General features: G+C 42.9%; 1 protein-coding gene across 1 annotated transcript in view; it reads left to right on the top strand.

The window, feature by feature from the left end:
- Positions 1-23,972, top strand: part of LOC310927508 (ephrin type-A receptor 3-like) — a gene marked incomplete at its 5' end in the record, with an annotated part of 80,754 nt that overhangs the window by 35,094 nt on the left and 21,688 nt on the right. The window contains 5 exons of the mRNA XM_083889809.1: positions 5,950-6,105; positions 9,759-10,094; positions 11,106-11,218; positions 12,919-13,081; positions 15,221-15,329. Coding sequence (XP_083745935.1) covers positions 5,950-6,105; positions 9,759-10,094; positions 11,106-11,218; positions 12,919-13,081; positions 15,221-15,329 — 877 coding nt within the window. The remainder of the gene's footprint in view (positions 1-5,949; positions 6,106-9,758; positions 10,095-11,105; positions 11,219-12,918; positions 13,082-15,220; positions 15,330-23,972) is intronic.

Genomic DNA, 23,972 nt, shown 5'->3' with positions numbered 1-23,972 from the left:
TTCATACACTGGACGTCACATCACAGACCATTTTTATAACTGCTCTTGCTGTGTGTGTGTGTGTGTGTGTGTGTCAGAGGAGTCATACGATACCATAAACACAGTCAGGATCTGTCCTGATGTGTCAATCAGGGAGGTTTATGTCTTCCATGTGCACACACACACACACACACACCTTTTATTATCAACATCCGACGTGTGATCCTGCTCTGTCTCTGCGTCTTAAACAAAAGGGTCTTGCGGGTGATGAACAGCGTTTAAAGAATGTATTGATATTTTCTTTATGCATGCACGCATGTGGTGAACAGTGGTAGAAAAATAAGAACTGGGTCATTTGATACGGTCAAAATGAAAGTTAACCTTATTAAAAAGACCACATATACCGTGTAACGTGAACGTACATTTGACAATAAGCGCTGATCATCAATCTGACGGGGTATTTCAACACCTACTGTACATCATACAGACAATTTCAATCTATAGTTTCAGCGTCACAATGGCAACTTTTTAACGTTTTACTGCACTTTCCCAACAGAAACCAGTGGAATAGTCTCTGAAAAACCTCTGAGTTTACAAATAATGGAATAATAATGTCAAAGTAGACGCAGTTTTGTTCGTGTTCCACTGTAATACAAGTACACTGGTGAACAGGGAGCAACAGCCCAAACTGACTATTACATTACATGACACGACGTGGACACAGCCCACAATATAGCGAGTGCAATCTCAGGGAAATATAAAGGTGTCTGCCGACTTTTACACGTTTATTTTGACATCCGAATTTGACAGACTTGTCGCGACTTCATTATGTCAGTAGTTACAGTTTGACAACAGTAACAGCAGTCGCCGTTAGTCATTTTTTTATGCATGAAGTGAAAGATTTTAACTGAAAAATCTACAGCATATATATATATATATATATATATATATATATATATATATATATATATATATATATACATACACATATATATATAAATATGTGATGCCAAAATAATTAGGTTTGGTGTGATTTTTAATTACTTACTACGTATCTGTTGAGATAATGACAGTGTGCTACTTAAATTGCTCCATGTCTGTGCATGAAGCAGAAGACAAATTATGTCAATTATTATTATTATTAGGTCCCGCCAAAAAAATCTGTGGTTTGTTAAGGATTTCATTGAGCCAGATGACAGCTTCACATCATTCCTCCGCTTAATCAACAAGTAATACAGTGAATCACCAAATACAATTATGTTTTGTTTGTTTTTCCATTTTAACTCGGCCTCTGAGTTTGTTTAAACTTGAAAACGCGGCTATTCAACCCAAAGCATGTTTCACGAGCCTGTACACACAAACACACAAACACACACACACACACACACAGATATGACCCCGGTGGCCATGAAGGACGTCACATTCAATCAATTCAGCCGGGTTTCTCCACTGATGCTTGATGTATCAATTTTTAAGTAGCTGGCTTCAGCTAATGCTCGGGTAGCCAAAAACACACTCATACGTACACACACACACACACACACACACACACACACGCGCTGCTCTCTGCTCCTGGAGCTGTGGCACTCAAGGGGTACTAGAAGGGTTCCATCTTGAAAGCCTGTTGCCATGGTGACCATTATGGAGCTCATCTCCCCTGGGCCAGAAAGCTTTGCACAACTTCCCTGTCATAAGAACACACCAGGCTTACCCAAACACACACACACACACACATGTATATGTGTGTAATACACTGCATTACCCCCCCCCATGCATCCACATACATAAACACACAGAAGGTTCTGCCCTTTGTTGTGAAGCCAGTGGGGTGCCAGTGTTCCACTTGAACTGAGCGTGGCAGAAAGTGAGAGAAGAAAGCAATTAATAGTTGAACCAGCGAGAGGAGAAGTGATGGGAGGGGAACGCTCACAGCTGGATGTGGCAACTTCAGAAAAGAAGCAGAACGCATTCGGAGTGTAAAGACTACAACTGTGGGTATCACTTTTTTGGTGTGTGTTGTTGTTTAATTACGACCAATATAAATGACCTGAACATAACTCGCAGAGTCAGCAGCGTTTGACATTCACACGAGCAATTTGCCATATGTTATTTGACGCATATGCAGGATAGACACTTTTGTTCAGCATTGTGATTTTAAAACTTTATTGGTCGCACAGTGCGTCACAATCGTATATGTAAAAATTGTGGCCAAAAACGGTTACTACATTCAAATTCAAAATACTGAGGTCTTTTAGGTTTCGTTTTCTGACATAACTGGCAACCCATGGTTGCTCGGGAGCTGAGACTCTACTGACTGCAATGATTGGTAGATGGTAGACATGCCAAAACATGATTTCAAAACATAAACATGATTTGCAGTCTGCAAAATATTTTTTTTAATGCCAATATTTTGTCTGTACTGTTGTTGTTGGTGAGTTCAGTTTGTTATATGAACATTATTCCTGAGTCTCTGTGACATATTAGGAGGATTTTATGGCCAATTGCTTTAGATTTATTACATAATGCACCTTTAAATTAACTGGAAAGGTTGCATGTGTAAGTACCGTATATGTGACTGTGTGTGTGTGAGGCGTTCTCCCATTGTAGTTAATTTTGGCCCACTTCTCTGCGGAGGGTTTTGCTCTAATACACTAGATCACGGGGAAATGAGAGAAAGAAGTGTGCCACCCCTCAGTCCATGACATAAAGTCTTAGACGATTAGAAGATAGATCTCAGTTTTGATCGCCTTAATCTATTAAACCGTGTGAAACGTTTGCTGGGTTCAGTTTCTCAAATGTGAACATCCAGAGTGAGACGTGCCAGAAAGACTGGGCTTCGAAATGGCTGGTCAAATAAAACGAGTAAAAGTAGAAGTGAAATGTGAAAATAAATGTCACATTAAAATAAATATAATAATAAGCTATGAAGAGCTGAGACTAAAAGCTGGGTGCGAATTCTCTTCGCATTCATCAGTAATTGACCAATTACACAATACTTAGTCATTTTGTTCATATCAAAAAGAGCACTCATCTTTGTAATTTAGGAAATAATGATAGGCTTACTTCGTTTACTGTCTGACGTAGAATAATAATAATAAAATAAACAGAAACAGCTGTATCTCCAAGAGCACAGCGTTTTCTCCCCCTAGAGGAGACGGTTGGGTTGTTCCCTTCTCAATCAGTGCGTGGTGACTTAGGGTGTGTCTTGAGTAGCAGTACTATATCATATCTAAGAGCTATCGATTGGCATAAATACACTGAGTCTCTCTGGTGACCAGATAAATATTTAATTAGACACTGGATCTGGGGCCACTCTTTGTCTTTAGGAGAAACAGTGTTCACAAAATTCACACATTCACACAACTAATACACACCGCCGTCAACCGGGTGCTTTGGAGATGATGCAAATGAGGAGTTAGCTCACAGATCCACAAACACCCCGCAGCCTTTTGTGACTAAACTTCTACTTACTTTTTTTGTTTACTGTGTGAGTGAATCCATGTTTATGTGTGTGCACTGTCTTACTTCCTCAGCCTTTTTTTTGTACCTATATGGTAAATCATTAATCATAAGGGAACCAAGTCAAGTAACACATTTCCCATGGGGCAGACACTGGGAGTAGCTTAAGGAAAGGGGGGGAGGGCTCGAATGAGAACAAGGTGGAAAAGCAGAGTAGAGTAAGGAAGCTCCACTCAAAGCAACCGAGCCCCCATTCTCACACACAGTTTTGATCAGGCAGTTGTTGGGTTGCCAGGTCCTGGCACGCGGTCTCCTGCCTGTCCTCTTTGCACCGGGTCCTTTGTGCCGCTGTGGCAGGCCCCGGGCACCCGGGGGCCAGGACTCTCCGGATGAAACGTCTCAGGAGAAAAGTTGCTTTTCCACCCTGCTCGTACAAGCCGGCCAAGATGAATGCACACAAACACACAAGAACAGCACATAGGCACCCATTACCTTGGTAGCTGACAGCAAGGAGGAAAGAGAGCAGAACCTCTTTTCTCTCTTTCTTTCCTTCCTTTTCCTTACTCCCCTCCTTCCCTCCCCTATTCCAGTGTTCTCTCAGGTCTTTTGGGGATTGTGCTAGTGGACTTTGCTCCCTTATGATGAATGATTTGCCTAAAAATACTGTCTGTATGCAACTGGGTGAGCACAGCATGCAGGTGGAAGAACTTACCTCCAGAGTGAGAAATCACACAACTTTTAGTCCACTTTTCCATTCCTCTATCCGCACGTTAAGCACGACACACACATGAGTGTGTGTGTGTGTGTGTGTGTGTGTGATAATTTACAGCCTTTCTAGGAAGAGTGACATGTCGCTTGATTAAATCCATGACCTTCACCACCAGCACAAGCAATCAGCAAGCGAACACCCACGTTCATGCACACACACACACACACACGCACGCACACGCTAGCCGCATACTTAACACCTTCTCACTCACAAGCGCACAGCATACAAACACGCAATCATCACCTGGCAGATTGTATCACATCAATTGATCCAATCGATTCACACACACACACACACACACACACACACACACACACACACACACACACACACACACACACACACACACACACACACACACACACACACACACACACACACACACACACACACACACATTTTCCTTGCATGGGGTTCTGCTCACTGCAAAACTATTTACCACTGTGGCAGCAAAGGCGAGCAAGGATGGGAATACCAGGGCAGCCTATGCATGTATAAATAAATACATGGGTAATCTATATTCAGATTACCAAAGGGAAAGTCAGGAATTCCATTTTACTGCCTCGGATTCAAAAGGGAAATCATTCAAGTCCCCACTCGATTTCAGCATGCTGCTGTTTTTTTGAGCAGTAGCACAGCTTCCCCCCCCCCTTGCCAGTTTTATGACTCCACATAATGACTAATACACAGCCACTGTAGCAGCCCCAGCAATAGTCATATTATGCCACTGTGACTATCGGTGTGACAGCAATTGTGTATTTTTGGTCCCCCGGTTGCCCTGAAGATCTAATGCTTATATAACAAAAGCGACAGTTGATCTGTCGTTGCACTTTGTCATTGTACTGTACAGACCCTGTGGTTACACAGGCCTTCAGCCCGATGTGAGAGGATGTCACAATATATTAAATCAGCCTTTGTTTTCTCGTTCTTCGCCATGGGTGCTGCATGACACATATTATGTCCTATCAGTGTTTGAGGTTGTAGGACAACTCCTCATCGTCTTGCGTACTTTTGTACCTTTCCAAGTCTTTGTTGACTTTCGTACCACGGAAACATTGGTCTGTTTTATTTTTTTCTACACCTTTCTATCTATTACAGTAACATGGAAGCAGAAAGATGCCAGTTATTTGGTGGGAAAACCCACATTAGTCAGATGATCGAAAGGGTAACAAATAGTTAACAGACCTGAAATGTCTCCAATGACCTTTTAAAAAGATTGTGCATGCACAACAGAGGTTAAGCTTGAGTAAAGGTTAAACAAGGAACTTTGTCAACTGTGATGAATGCTTAAGGCAGTCAGTTTGAGTAATTGGTTCACCATTCTCTCTCTTTTTTTTTTTTTTCCTGAGGATGTCTGGAAAAACCCTGAGCTTTTTGTTTAATTCCCTGATTATCGAATTTCCTCCTGACTCATTTTATAGCAACATTGCCATGTTCCTGTTACTGAGCATTTGCTTTGGCGAGTATAATGTCATGGTAACCCACATAAATTACAGCCAGAAAGTAGAAGTAGTGACCTGAAATGAACAGGAATTATTCCTATAAGCGTTGGGGATTTCTGACACAAATTCATTACCTTTCCTTCAAGGTGTATACTTGTAAAACTGGTAAAAACTCTATTGTTATATTGTTATACAAGCAGAATATAATCATTCTGCTTGTGTTTATGAATTAATGTGTGGCCGCTACAGTATATCACACTGTCTAACCTTTTGTTTGTGTTGTCTTTTCTCCTTACTCAGCATGCAGACCCGGCGCCTACAAAGCTTCAGCCACGGACGCCTACTGCACCAAATGTCCTCCTCACAGCTCGTCCCCGCAGGAACAAGCGGTCGAATGCGTCTGTGACAAAAGTTTCTACCGCGCTGAGACCGACCCGCGCTCTATGGCCTGCACACGTGAGTGACAAATCGAGCTTCACAGTCATATCTCTGCGTTAGTGCGTGGGTTCTCTCCGGATACTTTCTCCAAACAGTACAAAAAAACATGAAAAACTGGGGATTAGGCTGTTTACACTTCATAATGTAAAACAGTGTACAATTACCACAATTGCATTTCTTTTTATTTGATCGGTCTACAGCAGGGGTCACCGACGTGGTGCCCGCAGGCAGCCAATATGGTGCCCGCGCTTTTATAAAAACTGATAATCGTTAGGAGTAAGCTCTGGAATTAACGTGTAGGCAATTGGATGCATAATATTAATCATTTAAATGGTAAAAAAAAAAAAATGGTGCATAAAATGTTTATGTGGTAGCCCTCCATATTATTCTTTACCCTTCAGGTAGCTCTCGGTCTCAAAAAAGTTGGCGACCCCTGGTCTACTGCAAATTTCTGTAGGAATGTGCATTGCATGGATGGATGGATGTTTTCCATGTATTATTTTATGGCTCATCCATCCTCTTCTTCATCTGCTATTGAATTACGAGACAATAGAGATACGCACAGTACATACTAGTCGACACGCGAATCCCTGTCTTTCATTCACTGGGAGACAGCCCACAGATGTGTCAGATGAGCGCATTGATACGGGTGATTCTAGGTCTTTATCTGCGTCTCACACACAACACCATTGAGTGTACATAAAGATGAATAACATGACAGCTTCCAAAACAGGAAGCCAAAACATCTATTCAGCAATTGCCCCCTGGAGGCTGGCTGCGTAAAAGTCATAAACCCCACCCACCCCTCCATGTTACGGCAATGTCTTGGATCAGGGATGCTCCGGTTTCAGTTCTGTACCGCGGATGAAGTGCAGGAGAAAAACCTGTGCGAGCTCACACGCGTGTACGCTAACCCGTTATGCGGTTATGGTAGATTACACGTATTAATCAGGGCAGCAGGTGAGATGTGACAGGTCTTATCAGCTGGAAATGAGAAACGGTTTTGTTCAAATATGTATGGGCACACGTGCACACGCTGCATGCTCTTTTGGCTTGTTAAGAGCACTAAACAGGATTTGAGGGGAGAAAATGAGAGAGATGGAAGACATGGAGACAGACACTTAAGACCGAGGCGAATAATAGAACAGTGAGGGGGAAAATAGTGGACTATTAGAGACATATAATTTAAATGTTATAAAAGGCTGATCAGCAGAAATGATGATGATGGACGGTTAGGTGTGGCCGAGGGCAACGGGAGGGGGGGGGGGGGGGGGGGGGTTAGAGAAAAATAAAAGACAGAATTAGCAGGCTCAGTCAGCACATCCTTTCAGCGGATTTATGACCGACAGCCTCAATTATCCCCAGCATGGCCTCGATCCCTGATGCCCACGCTCAGCCGTCCCCCATCACTCTTGCACTTCAGAGACATTTGCCGCTGGGAAAGCTAATCAGGAAAGTCTCAGGCTCTATACGACAGGGGCCCCCTGGGGACGTTTTGCTTTAGCCAGGGCCTGATGAGCCGTTCGAGGTTGAACGGGCCAAACCACAGCCCAAAATTTCCATATGGTTGAGGTGAAGTGTGCACCATACTGCGCTGGGAGTGACCATAATCAGTGGTTACCTTACCACACACGGAAGAAATGGCATCGTTAACCCTCGCATCGATGAGGTGTGGGAGGTTTCTGGTCCATCCATCCATCTTCTAATGCTTTATTCTCCACATGAGGGTCGTGGAGGGTGCTGTGCCAATCTTAGCTGACATAGGGCGATAGGCGGGGTACACACTGGACAGATCGCCAGTCCATCACAGGGCCACACAGAGACAAACAACCATCCACTCTCACACTCACACCTACAGTCAATTCAGAGTGTACACACGTGCAGGTGAATACATTCATTTTAAAGGTGATCTGAATGGTTGTTTAGTGATGGACTGGCTACATGCCCAGGGTGTACCAGCTAGAGCTAGAGCTAGATCAACTATTTTGATAATCGATTAATCGGTTTGATGCTTTTTTTAATTATTAAAACACAAATTCTGATTGTTTTAGCTTCTTAAATTTTAATATTTTCTTCGTTTCGTTGCTCCACATAACAAAGAAATCATTAAAAACTGAATCATTTTGGTTTAACATTTTCTGGACCGAATGATTAATTGATTACAAACATAATCTTTGCAGTTGCAGCTCTAGAACCAGCCTGTATCGCCCTATGTCAGCTGAGATTGGCATGTGGAGGATAAAGCGGTAGAGGATAGATGGATAGACCCTCCTTTAGTCTTGCTACAATTTTATTTATTAATTTTTAAATCTTCGTAGGAACATAAACAAACTTAATTTTGATGTATGTGTAAAGTAGAACAGGGCTTGATTCTGCGTGTCTAACTCTTGGTTTCTTAAAAGAAAATGATTACTTGCACACATTCTGGACTCGGCGCTACACCAATCATTTCCGCTGAAGTTCCGAGCAATATTAACTGCTCTAAATCATTAAATGTACCTGACTCATGAGAAATTTACTCCGGAAACTTTCCATAGATCAGTGTCCGCTGGCTATTTATTGTCTGCAGTGCAGCCCCACTGCATATCAGTTACCTTCACGTGGTGAAAAACCTCCCTGCAGCCCTGGAGTCTGCAGTTTAACAGCACGCGAACGCTCTTGAAGGATGAAGTTAAACTTAAGAAGTTTAAATGCATCATCGTTGTGTCTCATTTACAGTCGGCCCGGCTCCTCTAATCACTGTCTGTTCCATTAATCCACTGCTAAGTGTCTCCGCCCTCTGGCTGGAGTCAGTTAATTTATTTTTGATTTAATCAAAGTAAATTCTTCTTTTTAATGTAAAGTGCAAATAATGTGGTGATGAACACGGAGACTTGCTGAGAGAATGCACATCATAGTTTCTGGACTGTATGGCAACATTATGGGAGAGTTTAGTGCTGTGGAGTATGTTTTTCAAATGTGGTATAGGATGAAACAACAGTTTATACCATTGATATAAAGCCAAATGTGCAATTGCATCTCTTCAGATGTGGGCGTGTATATGCAGTGATTCGCAAAGTGTGGGCCGCAGTCCCCTACTGGACCGTGACGGTTCTGCAGGTGGACCGTGAAAGGTCCTTAGATATAAATAAATAAATACATAAATACATGTTTTTAATTTTCAGTTTTGTTAGTAAGATTTAATCTTATTACGCCAAACGTATCATATTATGTGATACATTCGTTTTTGAGCCCCCCACATGAGCAGTGTGACAATGTTTTCCTTGACAAATCCGATGTATAAAATTATGGGACTTCCAGCCTGGAAAAAAAAAAGAATCTTTGAGCATTGTGACCCGCTGTATCAAATATGATACAAATTAAAACTCCTATATGGAAATTGATATTTGAATTTTTTTTTATTTTTTTTTTGTTCAGAAGGACCAATAAACGCTCCAGTTTCAAAGAATTTGAATTTTCTGTCAATTATTTAATGGTTTGGGCTTTAAAGGGTTAAATTGTCAAACATGTAGATTTTAAGAAATACTTACAAATCCATGGCGTTTATATAGCAATATTGTGACATGTTATATGCGAGTAGCCTAACATTTCAGTTTTTTACATTTGTTCATTTTAATTTGTTAATTCAAATTGGAGAGAAAAATAAATATGTACTGTGTTTCTTTCTTCAGGTCCCCCATCTGCACCAGAACACCCCATCTCCACAGCGAATGAGACCTGTGTGACCCTGGAGTGGTCCCCGCCCAGGGAGACGGGAGGCCGAGGAGACATCACCTACAGTCTCCACTGCAGGAAGTGTTCCGACGACGGCAAGAAGTGCACGCCGTGTGGTAGCAGTGTCCATTTTGTCCCGCGACAGTTTGGTCTCTCCTCAACCACCGTGTTGGTCACTGACCTGCAGCCGGACTCCAACTACAGCTTCACTATTGAGAGCCAGAATGGAGTGTCAGACCTCAGTCCTACACCTCGAGGAACAGTGGTTATCAATGTCACCACGTCACAAACAGGTGAGAACACACACTCATTAGTGTTTCTCTTTAAAGAAAAAAAAAAAAAAAGTCACACATTATCAGCACTGTGTGACGGCACTGCACCGTCGCTGTATACACAGAAACGCTCCCTCAGTCAGGTCTGACCGCACTGCTCCACAAAGTCCATTTTCAGAAGAAAGAGCAAATAGCGTTACATCACGCTGATGAGAAAAGAAAATCCTCTGAAGGAGAGAACGTACTCATCAGCCCGAACTGAAGATTTTGTAGCATATGGGGAAGCTGGTATTTTTCAAAATTGGCGTCTGATTGCAGTGTTCTCGCAGATTGCATCAGGTCTGTACATGGGAACTGTAAAATTACCGCTCTGCTGCATCACTTTGATGCCACAAAATGACACCTCTGCACCTCCGGCTGCACATATATAATCGTACGTGCATCATTCACAGTGTGGCACTGTGGGAAATTGGTGCAAGAGAAGAGTATCTGAGAGGGTGGTGACAACTAATAGGCCTCTCTCTATGTGTGTGTGTGTGCACATGTGTGTGTGATATCAAGAAGAGGGAAGGTGAAATGGGTGTGGGAGGGTTGTTATCTCATTAAGATCCCCACATGTCACGAGTGTGCTACTCTTGACTAAGGCACACTACACACACATGCATATATTTATATGCACTCCGGCACATGCAAACACTTCCATCCCACACAAGCATGTGCCCCAGTGTGGAAAGGCTGGGGTAGGAAGTCTCACGTCTTTGGCTTTGCACGTTAATAAGATCACACGCCACACACACGTCAAGCGAACATGTCGGCACGCCGTAATCACACATGTATAAAACACCTTGTAAGCTCTCTCATTAGCACGGTTACATATTTGAAATATGAGCCGTTCATCTCATCAGAGCACAGGAGATATCCATCTCTCGCCTCGCCCCTCACGGCACTGCTGCCTTTCGCGTCTCGTCGAACTGTGCTCCCTCCTCTGCTGCTCGTGTTTTTTTAACCTCTCCGTCCTTTGTCTCTCCGCAGTGAGTGTGGTGCTGAAGGAGAGGCGGAGCAAGGACAGCGTGACTTTGGCCTGGCAGGGGCCGGAGAGGCCCAACGGTGCGATAGTGGAGTATGAGGTCATCTACTATGAGAAGGTGACACACGCATTAAAAGAGGCACCACACCAATTTCACACATGATGGTCAGTTAACATACATCAAAAAAAAAAAAAAACGTGGCGGTGTGGAGTGTAAAGGACATGGCTGTAGGATTATGGGGGATGTAGGATCCAGTGTTTTACACATCATGACCTAAATATTAAATTTAGATTTATTTAAAGGGGTCATATTATACCGTAATTCTCCAAGTTAACCTAGTTTTCTGGTGTCCTAATGAACATGTCTGTGACATGCTTTGGTCAAAATACCTTAAGGATGAAGCACCACAGCAGTTCAATCACCCTGCCAAAACTGTTCAGAACGCTCTGTTTAGTAGTATCTCTTTAGGTCCACCTTAAAAAAAAGTAAAATGAAACTTAAGGAACAGGAAATGACATCAGCCACAGAGGCTACTGGGAGCTAACAGTAGTTAGCATTTGGAAAAGTGATCATTTGCAGGCTCTAGCAGGCACATTGCCGTCATATGTAACATGTATCCACTGGACAGATAAATCCTTTGAGGTTGGAAGTTTGTGTAGAACTCTGTGCCGCACTGTGGAGCCAAGAATAGAACTTTTTTGCGGCTTCTGGTTTTCGGATACCGTTGCCCTCGCCAACACTCTCGCGTGTTTTACGGACAAAGCGGAGCTCCGCGAGACAACAATTCCAGGAATTTAGCACATTGTTGCGTCCCAGAGAGCGTGGAAGTCAACATCAGTGTGTTTTATCTCCTGTACTTAGACTGAGGAGGACCACAAAACATGAGTGAGCCATCTTTTTTCACACTATGTCGACTGATAGGACCTCCAGAGTCCCAAATATAAGGATTTAAATGATTAAAAAGTTGATTTTGGATAATATGTCCCCTTTAAAGGTTAGTTTATTTCTTCCTATGTTCCCTTTCACCTACATACAATGTAGACTTAGAATAAGGGTTTAGCTTCAAGGTCTCTCTCTCTCTCTCTCAATCTCTCTATCACTCTCTGCCCTGCTGCTCACACCAAGCCAATTAACCACACATCTGTCGAACAAACCTTGTAAAACACGACCAAGGTGATGAAATTAAGCGTGTGTGTGTGTGTGTGTGTGTGTGTGTGTGTGTGTGTGTGTGTGTGTGTTGGGAGGCATAAGCAGTAAAATAGTGTTAATCCGCGTTGTATAGTCTCTTCCATTAGGTAGAGAATCCACCTCACAGCAGGGAATCGGCTTACTGACAGACACGCGTTCTTTATTTATCCTCCCAACAAACACACACACACACACACCTGTAAGTATGAGAGCACACACACACACACACCTACGAGATATCTGAGGAATGAAGTGTAGCAGATGTGAGTACCTGCTATTGCCCTCAAGTGTAAGGAGGATAAGATCTGGGACTTGACAGATGCTCATGTATAAATGTGACTAAATGGTCCAGTGATGAACAAATGAAAACTTAGTGAGGTGTATTTGGCCCCTGGAGACATTTCAATTCAACACTTCCAGATTTCTATTACGTCTCTGCTGATACCACAGTCTATTTAACCGTATATAACCCTTAAGAGTGGTTCTACTTTCTTTGCTCTTTTTTTTTTTTTTTTAAATCCACAATCACTATTTTTCCCGTGACACTTTTATAAATTATGGACTAAACTTTGCATTTAATTATGTCCTCCTCTCTCTCTCTCGTGCTATATCTCTTTTCTGCACTTCAGAACCAGCGGGAGCAGAACTACACAGTACTGAAGACTCGCTCCAACATGATGACAGTGATTGGGCTGAAGCCAGGGACCACCTACGTGTTCAGGGTCAGAGCGCGAACCGACGGCGGCTACGGGAGCTACGGCGGAGAGATCGAATTGGAGACCAGCCACGAAGGTAAAGGGATTAACAGAAAATGTTTAGTAATTGATTAATTAACAGTCGTCTTCTTTGCCCTTGGGGGCTGCAGTGTGCATTGTTCAGGCCACAGGGTTCATGGGACAATAAGGCTACGTTTACACTAGCACGGGTATTTTTAAAAACAGAGACTTTCCCCTGCGTTTGCATGTAAGAAAAACTGAGAAAAACAGAGTTTTAGGCAATCTATGCTCCAAAAATGCAACCTTTTTACATTTGGTTATGATCATTTTTACATGTTTGCATTTGCAAATACAGCTCCTACATTACGTTGAGGAGCAGAGACGTGTTAGGGCTCGGAGCTGAGCCAGACCGTGTCACCGTCAGCATCGCCGGTTTTGTGTCAGACCTGGGCGGACTGCTGTCAGGTGGGAGAACTTTGAGAATGAGGTTATTGTCCCGGAGGAGTGGCGTGACAATTTTAGGATGTCGTGATCATCGCTGCTGTCACTTGAATAGTTACGTCCATTCATGGAGGGCGAGAGGTCAGTCGTTGTTGTTGTCGATGAGGATTCTGATTGGCTTGTATGGCTTTCTCCTTCTTCCTACACTGCCGCCCACAGGCTTGGCGTAGTTATGATGGCTCTCGACAGCTTATTTATGCGGGTTAATATAAATGGAAACTTTTTTTGAAAACGACGATGTGTGCACAAAATATCCGTTTATAAAAATATCCAGCTAGTGTAACCGTAGCCTAAGTGAGGAGTGTTGTAGCACATAGAATTACAGTGTATCATCTCCTGCTGTTTAAATCAAGAGGGAAATATTTGACTTTGCACCATTACTAAATCATAATAACAGCATTTCTTTAAAGTAGGGTAGAAAATGCCATTTAAACATGTACTCCAAAAACTATAAAGAGAGCTGGGTTCTGCTCCGAGCTCGCTATATTGTTATCTCTGTCATGATGTTGTCATGTTCTCCGTCACTCATCCTTCTCTCCTTTGTTTGCCACTATCCTCTTTCATTAGCTCTTCATTATGTCCTCTAGGATTGTCTGCTTTACAAGCTCCATAATGTGCGCTTCAAAGTTACCATCGATTCACACACAGAGGCAGATAAATCAGTTAATGTATAGCAGGGGACTATGGATTTGTCTGTGTAGCATACAACAAGCACACATTAACCTACTAATCATTCAGTAATCAATAAAAGTTCGGCTGGGTTTTTTTTTAATTCATATGCTGTCAAAAACACATCTGGAATATGACCGTGTAACTGTTCGGAACAGTGCCTTCAATTTAGTCTCAGGAACTGAGGAGCCAGGTTGAGTATCAGTGGTGTGAAGAGCTTTTAATGAGGCTTTATACAAGAGATTCAATGTCAAGTTCAGTGATGTAAAATACAGAATCAGCCACATGAAGCTAACCTCGCAGCAAACATCTCAAGGTTATCCAATCAAATCAGTTCTATTGATTGCTTAAAAAATAAAAAGTCTGTGTATGAGTGCACCTGCAAATGTAATAGGAGATCAATGCTTATCTGTGCCTGCTTGCCTGCAGCCATTCATTTGCCCCCCGACACTTCCACACACAATCAAATATACAGTACGCTCTCACACAGAGACACACGTACCCACTCATGCTTAGCTAAGCCAGACAAATGGGGCATTTGTTTTGAGTAATGGCTTGATAGGTGTGGCATAAAAATCGATGCATCTTTGCAGAAAGTTCTCGACGGCAGCCTTGTTACGTGCCGTGTTAACATATCCATTTGGACAGCGCGACCGAATGGGAATGGTTTTCACGTCCACTCTCATACCCTCATAGGTAATGCAGAGGGAGAGCGCTTTTCATCAAGCACCTTACTTACTATTCCACCCACCTCCCTTGCTCCCTTTTAGCCATTTGCCTCTCACTCTCTCTCTCTCTCCCTTTCCCACTCCTTCAACCCCTGTCTTTTATCCTCTTTCCTACTGCTATCATATTTCATTTCATTGTCTTTCCACTGCCACACATGTCGGCTCTCGCTTGTTTGTCTTTTTTAATTCTCTGCCTCTGAGTCTTCTCATCTCTCACTTTACTACTGCAGAGAAAACAGAAAACATCCCCAGCTTCATTTCTTCCTCCTTGTTTTAGTAAACCACTGTATTCTCTCTGTCTTTCTCTATCTGTACAGATGTGCTGGCTATTGGAGACCCTAACCAGTTCACCATCTTGGCCGTGTCCATCGCTGGGGGAATCGCTCTCCTCATCTTCCTAGTGACTTGCTTCATTGTCAGCGGCAGGTAGGGTCAAAACCTAACACTGATGCTCTCTATAACATACACAATAAGGTCAGAGAGAGAAAACAGCCTGGAAAATGACTGGTAATTTGAGACTACCGTCTTATATATGTATCTCATCGAATAAGGTACACATCACCTGATCAAAATTCCAATCCCCACCATTTCAAGAGAATTATTTGGTATTTTTAAAAATAAAATATGTATTCCCAGTCTATGTTAAGAATTAATCTCGCCAATATAATGCAAAAGAGGCTGACAGTTGCAGAAAAGCAGATGAAGCGAGGGTCCCTCGCCACCAATACTCTACTTTGGGATTATGTCATAATCCCGCCTCTCTCTTGTGCTGGCTTTCACTGTCACTATCTTGGTTGTCGTCATGATCCTCATGATTGTTTGGACGAATCGCTTTATGATAACTTGTTCATTCTGTGTCTGTGTGATTGCATACTTTGGAGTACAGTTTGGCCACAGTGCCACGTACAGGCCTGGCATATGTACTACATTGTTTATGGAGTCGTATTTGGAGTACGACAGTTCTTGAAACAATGCCGTATTCATAGAGAACCATGTGTCTGCTATCAGTGGGTCACCAACAAAACAAGTGCGCCACGTCACGTCTTGCGTCTTTATTGTTTACACGCATCGCATGTAGAAGGTTGACTGCTAAAGTACATGTGTGTTCATTCACACACAATGGTTAACACAGACATCGCAACACCCGCTGAGGGATTACATGTGGGTGTTCTAAAGCAGGGGCCTCCAACTTTGACATGTTTATTTGACATAGACTCCATGAACATTGTCTTTGACGGTTAGGCCACTGGTAATGCTCGGTTTATGCTCGGTGAGGAAGATGAGAGGGGCACGATCACAAACACAAGAATGCTGATTGTAAGAGTTGAGATGGTGAAAGGATCCGAGTGAGGAGAGTGGAAAGAAGTGCACGAGGAGAAGAGGGGATGACAGGTTTCTGTGATTTACCGTGCCTGTAACTAAATGTTGATCCTGTATGAGCTCTGACTAGATTAGCAACATGTTAGTAACTACACACACACACACACACACGTACACACTAATGCACACACACTAAAAACATTAGTATTGATTCAGGTGATTGCTTATCAGGCTGAGTGCTCTATTCACTATTGACTAAGAGGGATGTAATTAATGGAGCCTGTCCTGTGCAGGGCATGCACACACACACATATATATATATATATATATACATATAAATACATATATATATATATATATATATATATAGGCACACACACACTGGAGCACATCAATGTTTTTTAATCAGAGGGAAATTGTGAGGTTGAACAAAAAACAAAACCTGTAAACACAGTATGTTATGAACTCACATGATGACTCACACTCACACTTATCATGTTTCACAGGCTGAGGAGGCGTTAACTAGGTATTACAGAGGGGTCGATTTGCTGCTGTCAATTCCAGGTCTCCCCCCCCCCCCCCTTTTCCCTTTTTCTGTCTTCCATTCAGAGGTGGGAACACTCGCTAGGAAGAGGCGTTGATCACTGCTTTCCATTTTCACTGCGTGTGTATGTTGACTTGTATTTGCGTTACCTCTCGAGGACCACCTTTTGAGGCATAAACACTGACCTTGTCAGGAGAATTCGTCCTTACGGAGGGCAATCTGAATTGCGTTGAGGTTAAGGTTGTGTTTATGCTAAAGGAAAGTTAAAGGCTGTCCAAATGAATGGAAGTCAGTGTCGTGTCCTAAGAAGAATAGCTGTGCAAGCGTGTGCGTGTGTGTGTGCTGAGAAATTAGGAGAGGATGAAAGCTGCATCAGAAGAGAGCACTGGGGGAGAAAGAGAGGGACATAAGTGAAGTACAGGAGAGACACAAGTGGAGGATAAAATGAGAACATATTAGAAAGGCACAGGCAATGACAGACCGCAGCAAAGGAAAGGTGAGGAAGTACATTTGAAGTATGTTTGCGCAACTGGAGAACTACATTTTGAGAGATGTTGTCAAAGATGGCGAGAAAGAAGAGGACAGCTTGAGAGAGTGATGGAGAGAGCAGAAGATTGAAGGAGGGAGGAGAGCCAGTGGGGGTAAAAAAAAAGGAGAGGGACAAGGAGCACAAAGATGAAAAGGAATAGATTACAAGTGTGTTTGAAAGAGTTGGAGGAGGAGGAGGAGGTGACACAAGGGTCTGGGAGATGATAGGTGGGTGATTGGGTTGTTTGGTGCAATAGGGAGTTTCATGCTTCGGGTCAGAATATAATGATTGGTCGGTCTCTTCTTGTGTTGGCCGTGCCTCGTCCTTTTCATCTGTTCCATCTTATCTGTCAGTCGGTCAATGTCTCCCCCTGCTTTCCTTTCACTCTCCTCAGTGCTCTGTGCCGTTCTCTTCATTTTGCCCACCTCTCGGCTCTGCAGCTTTCATTTCCTATTCCCATCTTCAAATTTACATTTGGATAAAACGAATGAAAAAAAAAAAAGGGAAAAACCCTCTAATGTATCGAGAGTGCGATGTATTTGCTGAGACTAGTTCAGTGTGGACAATGATTAAACTAGAATTGAAATTGACACCGTGAGGCAGTCAGGGTTGAAATGATTTCCCACTAGACATTTGTTAAGACCTTTTCCCCTGAAATGCCAGCTGTTTAAATCATTTTCCCAAAGCTCACTGGACTGCATGGAAGTGCGGGGAGTTTTTATAGTTCACCTGCTGAATCTACAATCCGGACCATATTTTCAACAGCTTGATAGAAGGTTTTTTATCACTGAACTATAATATAACAATGTGCAGCGCACCCTCACAGCCTCCCTGTCTTTCTCTCACATAGACACGTGCACACATAGACTGCCAGCACTGCACTTCCCACAGCCTTTACTGGCAGGCTACTGAGCAGCTATGCCTCATAAACGGGCTGATTTGCAGGCCATTCTGTTCTGTCCTGTTCTCGTTTAATAAAGTGCTGTTATGCTATTGTTACAGCAGGAGGGAAAACATGAAAAAAAAAGCTGAAAGCTCCTCAGACGCGGCACGCCGCTGACAAATCACATCAGTTATTGCTTGCGTGCGTGCCATTATTGTTCTGCAAGTGTGTGTGTGTGTGTGTGCAGGAGTGTGTTTGTGTGTGAAGTTGGTGCTTTTGTCCTCCTGAGGACATTTTGGCAGGCTGGCAGGTGTGAGCGATGGGAAGCCAGCAAGTGACTGGGAGAGACATGGGCTCAGCAGATGGGCTTTCGCTCAAACAGTGCTCTCCCCTTTGGTCCGCACTTTTTACGCACTCCTTGTTGTACGCGTTACAGCTTCTGGCACCAAGCATCTGTGTGTATGCATGTGCGTACAGTCTAATGATTCTTCATCCTCACAACAACCGTCTCCTCTGAAGCTGCAGGCTCTGTTTGAATGCCAGATTGTTCTTAATGTGGGAGTTTTGCTGAGCAGCAAGCATGGCCTTGTTCCACTTTAACTATTTCTTCTTCTGCGCATCTGAAGCGCTGCCTTCACTTACACGCCGCACCCCTGAAGTTTTTTTGTTTAGACATTACTTCGCAAAAGATGTAGCTGCAACAAAATTACATTAAAGAGACTCTGTCTTGCTTGTTCAGTAGTGTAAAATGACTGCAAGTGAGTCACTGTGTGAATAGAAGAGATCATTATAGAGTATTCACAGTGAGCGAGTGGGATAATTAATGACTTCTTTATCTTGAAACTAACCAAAACTGTCTAGAAAAGTCAAGTGAGAACACCCATCCATCGACAGTCCATCACAGGGACACATGGAGACAAACTTTCAATTTAGAGTGTCCAATTTAGCTTATCCCCATAATTGCATGTTTTTGGACTGTGGGAGGAAACCAGAAAACCTGGAGAAAACCCAAACACACATGGGTAGAACATGCAAACTCCATGCAGAAAAATCATTGTTTCGACCAGGTCTCGACATGTCCTCACCCCATCCAACTCTGATTCTCCAGACTGTACTCGCTTTAAAGGGGACATTTTACACCCTATTTCTCCAAGTTAACCTAGTTCCCTGGTGTCCTAATGAACATGTCTGTGACATGCTTTGGTCAAAATACCATAAGGATGAAGCACCACAGCAGTTCAATCACCCTGCCAAAAAAGCCCTGTTCAGAACGCTCAGTTTAGTATCTTTAGGTCCACCTTAAAAAAAAGTAAAACGAAACTTAAGGGACAGGAAATGACAATAGGCAAAGAGGCTACTGGGAGCTAACAGCAGTTAGCATTTGGAAAAGTGATCAATTGCAGGCTCTAGACATATTGCCGTCATATATAACATGTATCCACTGGACAGATAAATCCTCTGAGGCTGGAAGTTTGTGTAGAACTCTGTGCTGCACTGTGGAGCCAAGAATAGAACTTTTCGCAGACTTCCGGTTTTCGGATATCGTTGCCCTCGCCAGCACTCTCACTTGTTTTACGGACAAATCGGAGCTCCGCGAGACAACAAATCCAGGAATTTAGTGCATTGTGACGTCCCAATGAGTGCGGAAGTCAACATTGCGTGTTTTATCTCCTGTACTTAGACTGAGGAGGACCACAAAAACATGAGAGTCCTCTTTTTTCACACTTTGCCGACTGATAGGACCTCCAAAGTCCCAAACATAAGGATTTAAAAGATTAAAAAGCTGATTTTGCTTAATATGGAACCTTTAATATGTGAGAGTCAAGACCTACAATCCAAAAATGTCCAACAAAACAATTCTCATTGACTATAAGCTTGCAGGGTGATTCAGTCTTTATCTGAGACTTATTTTACAAGAGAAAAATAATTCTGAGCAGAATTTTGAACAATTATAAAAAAGGCAACAGCAAACAAGGAAATGCACAAAGGAAAGTCAGATCCTATTTTGTTGCTGATTATAGCAGAAAAACTCTCTTGTTACTCTCAGTGGTAACCGCTCCACCCTCTTAACCCTTAGTGCACCTGCAGCACGGATCTGTGCTGCAGGTGCACCCATGGTAATTTGCCGTGGGAATAATACACAGCGCCTTATATGAACATTCTACATCCTGGGTGTGTGTTTATAGGTCACATTTACAACATGTATTTTTTTTCGTCTTCTTATGTGTTGTTGAGTCAAAGTTATGACTGCTGTGCCTGTCTGCACGTATAAGCTCGTTTACCTCCACAGCATCTGCTGTGCAGCCCGGGGTTATTCTTAAAAAATGTAATGGCTGAAAAGAGGAGAAAAAAAAAAAAACTTTATGTGCAATGCTTCTTTTGCTGCTTCGCTGCTGTTGATTTACACCGTGTAACTCTTTAACTCGCTGCTGCTGCTACTACGTTGCCTGTAAGTGACACGTTTATGTTTGATTCACGACTGCTCCTCTCACCGTTTCTTTAAGCAACTCGAGCCACTGTTTAGCTCTTGTTGCCATGTAAATGTAATTTATTGTTGGGTGGCAACAAGCGTCAACGTTGTAGTTCTGTGTGGCTGCCACCTACTATACCGGTTTGTGGTTCTACATAAATTATCCACACGATACTTGAAGCTGGTGCAACAGACTTACTGTATATTCCGCCTGCAGTAACTTGTCATTTTCCTCACTGTGTGCTAAAATGAAATAAAAACAAAAAGCAGCGTAAGAAAATAAAAATATCTAATGCGTTTAGTTTCAAATCACAAAAATACTGGAAATATGTGACAAAATCAGGAACAAATACACACATAATAATTGCCAAATGGTACTAAATGGTGGGGATTTTGGTGGGCGGGTGTTGTCTATCTGTTTGCTTGATAATAGCACTAATAATGATTCGGCAGCCAACGGATTTTGTGTCCACCATTGTGTGTGCGGCGTCCATGTGCGCCATGTATTCAACGCTTAACGATGATGATGTGTGTAATGTCATCGGACAGATTTGTGGGTTTGACGCTTGGATGGTGTGACCTTTCCAATCACTGTGGCTATACACTTAAGGGTGGAGCCAAATAGGAGAGTGGCTTTGTCTGCAGGAAAAAAAACACCTCGGAAAGTAGCTCACAAACGGCGCCGTGATGGCGGCGCGTTGCCGCAGGTGCGAGACCCGTTTCAACGCAGGCTTCATGCAAATGAGCAGATGTTTGCAGAGGAAGGAGAAATTCAGAACAGTCTTAGTGGCTTGTGTTTAAAAAAAGTCGACGGCACACTTAAATACATTTTACCGGAAACACAAGCACGCGTAATGATGATGATGACCTAATGAAGTTGCGTCAGCGTCGCTACATCATTGAGGGAATTAGTTTCACACTAATCTACACACTGATCTGGATATGCAAATATGTGTAGATACACTTCTCTTAATGGCAGATGACATGCATCTCTGCTTCCTCCCGCTCACCCATGTCGTCCTCGCTCGCTTGACCTTCGCGCACCAGTTTGTTAAAGCGTTGCATCAATTACCACAGAGGAGCTCGCTGCCTCTTCTACTCCACACTTCTCTCCGACCGTTCCTTTTACTCTTCCTCTTCCTTCATTTGCACTCTCTTTAATGAGTGGCAGCGAAATGAAATGTTTCCAAACAGGGTGTTAATGAAACATAGACAGATTTATTAGTCATAAATCTTCAGCTAATCATCCCCCCCCCCCCCCATTCCTAATAATTAGCCTGAGCTGAGTAAATCTTTTTACACTGTGGTCAGAAAGTGCTGAGCCAGTGCCAGACATGGCCAGGATGAAGAGAGAGAGAGAAGAAGAAGAAATTGTTTTCCTGAACTCTCTGTTTCGTTGCCTGCTCTTTTTGCCAGTGTCTCTCGTTCTTTCCGCGCTGTTTTGATGCGTAATTAATTATCTATAATCAGCTTTCATAAACCTCTTAGTTTATTAGCACCCGAGCAGCGAGTGCGTTTTGTTCCTCGGGCTGGAGGCGTCATTTTGCTGTAAAAATTGTGAGACTGTGAATTGAATCCATTGATTTCATTCCCTGTAATTATTTTTTATTTAATAGCTTGATATTAAATGGAATAACCGTTGTCACGAGTAATGATGGAGAGCAGATAACCACAGCAGGGTGTGTGTGTGTGTGTGTGTGTGTGTGTGTGTGTGTGTGTGTGTGTGTGTGTGTGTGTGGTGTGTGTGTGTGTGTGTGTGTGGTGTGTGTGTGTGTGTGTGTGTGTGTGTGTGTGTGTGTGTGTGTGTGTGAGGGAGAGAGGTGGGGGAGGAGAGAGAGAGCGATGTGTCATTTCAATGTGTTATGCCAAAAAGGGTGACTAATGATTTACTGATTTCATTTTTCGAGTCACTCTGATTAGCAGCAGGGAAAACAATGTGGGACGATTTGGGAAATTAAAGAGAAGAGGACAAAAAAGGGAAAGGAAAGGAAACGAAAAAGAAAGGGAGGGAAATGTAGTATGTCTGTACGAATCATCTCTGCCGTCTCAAAGTGTGTCTTTTTTCCTTACTTTCGTCTCTCTAGCCAGCAGCCGGCCTCTAATCCTATAAAAGGCAGCCGCTCATATAAAGCAAAGCGGGCGATAGCAGCAGCAGCAGCAGCTCAGAGCGACACACACTTTATAAGCTCTCTACACATCTCAGGTCAGCAATAGTCCAAGGTTATTCACTTCACTTACATGGAAGATAAACGGTGTCTCCGTTTGTCTCCGTCTCTATCAAAGGCCCATTATCGTCCAAACCGCACAACTTTGTTTGTCTTTGGTCCTTCCTCTACGCCGTTATTTCAAAGTCTGAGTTCTGTCCCACTTTGTTTCAAGGTCGTTCCGCCATCCACACTCCACTCTGAGCTCTTTTCAAACTCCCTCTGTCTTCAGTGCATCATCAAACTTCCTTATTCTGTCCTGCCTGGGTTTCTGTTCTCTGTCTGATCTTCTCTTTTGTGGCGTCTCTGCTTCCCATCTCCCTACTCCTGTGTCTTCTATAGCGTCTTTGTCCTCACCTGACATTTCTGATGTGATAACCGTGTTCGACAGAGGTCGTTCTCCCAATTACACACTGCACTGTCAAACCACAGAGGCAAACTAAAATAACAGCAAAAAAAAAAAAAAACACTGTTTTTAATTAGAAGAAGAGTGATTCTGTAGCCGAGAGGGAGACTGGAGGGGAAATGGAGGCAGCAATCGAGCCTGAGGCTAATCGACCAATACTTGAAAACTTGGCATAATACTGACAACATCAAGGGCCAGACCTGCTTTGTCACTTTTTTTTTTTTTTACTGCATAAGTGCATTCCAGGATGGCATGTCCTTCAGTCTGTGATAATAAGTCAGGCTTGCAAATATTAATTAAAGTAGGAGAAAAGAGAAAGCTTGGATTCCAAATATGTGTAACATCTTAATTACATTTTGGTCTGGCTGCATTTTCTCAGTAAAAAAAAAGGATGTTCAAGGGATTCTGTTCATTCTAAACAGACTCTGATGTCACTTCTGGCTTGAATATGTGTGTTTAGAGCTTTCACTGGACATATAGATAATTGTGAGTTCAGTTTTCACCTCTGAATATTCCAAATTGTCCGTTTGTGTTCATCTGAACGTATCGATCCGAGCTCTGCGATGGATCCCGTCGATCCGTCCAAGGTGTTTTCATTGGTTTCTGGATAAAGCGCTCTGGCAAAAGATCCAACACTGAGTGATCTTGAGCAGGGATTAGGTGGATAAAAACAATTAAATGAATACGGCACTAAGACTTTGAGTGATGGAATA

Source organism: Microchirus variegatus (assembly GCF_963457635.1).
Source record: "Microchirus variegatus genome assembly, chromosome: 5".
NCBI classification, from domain to species: Eukaryota; Metazoa; Chordata; class Actinopteri; order Pleuronectiformes; family Soleidae; genus Microchirus; species Microchirus variegatus.
The sequence above is the reverse complement of the archived record's forward strand: the minus strand, read 5'-3'. Positions and strand labels throughout refer to the sequence as shown.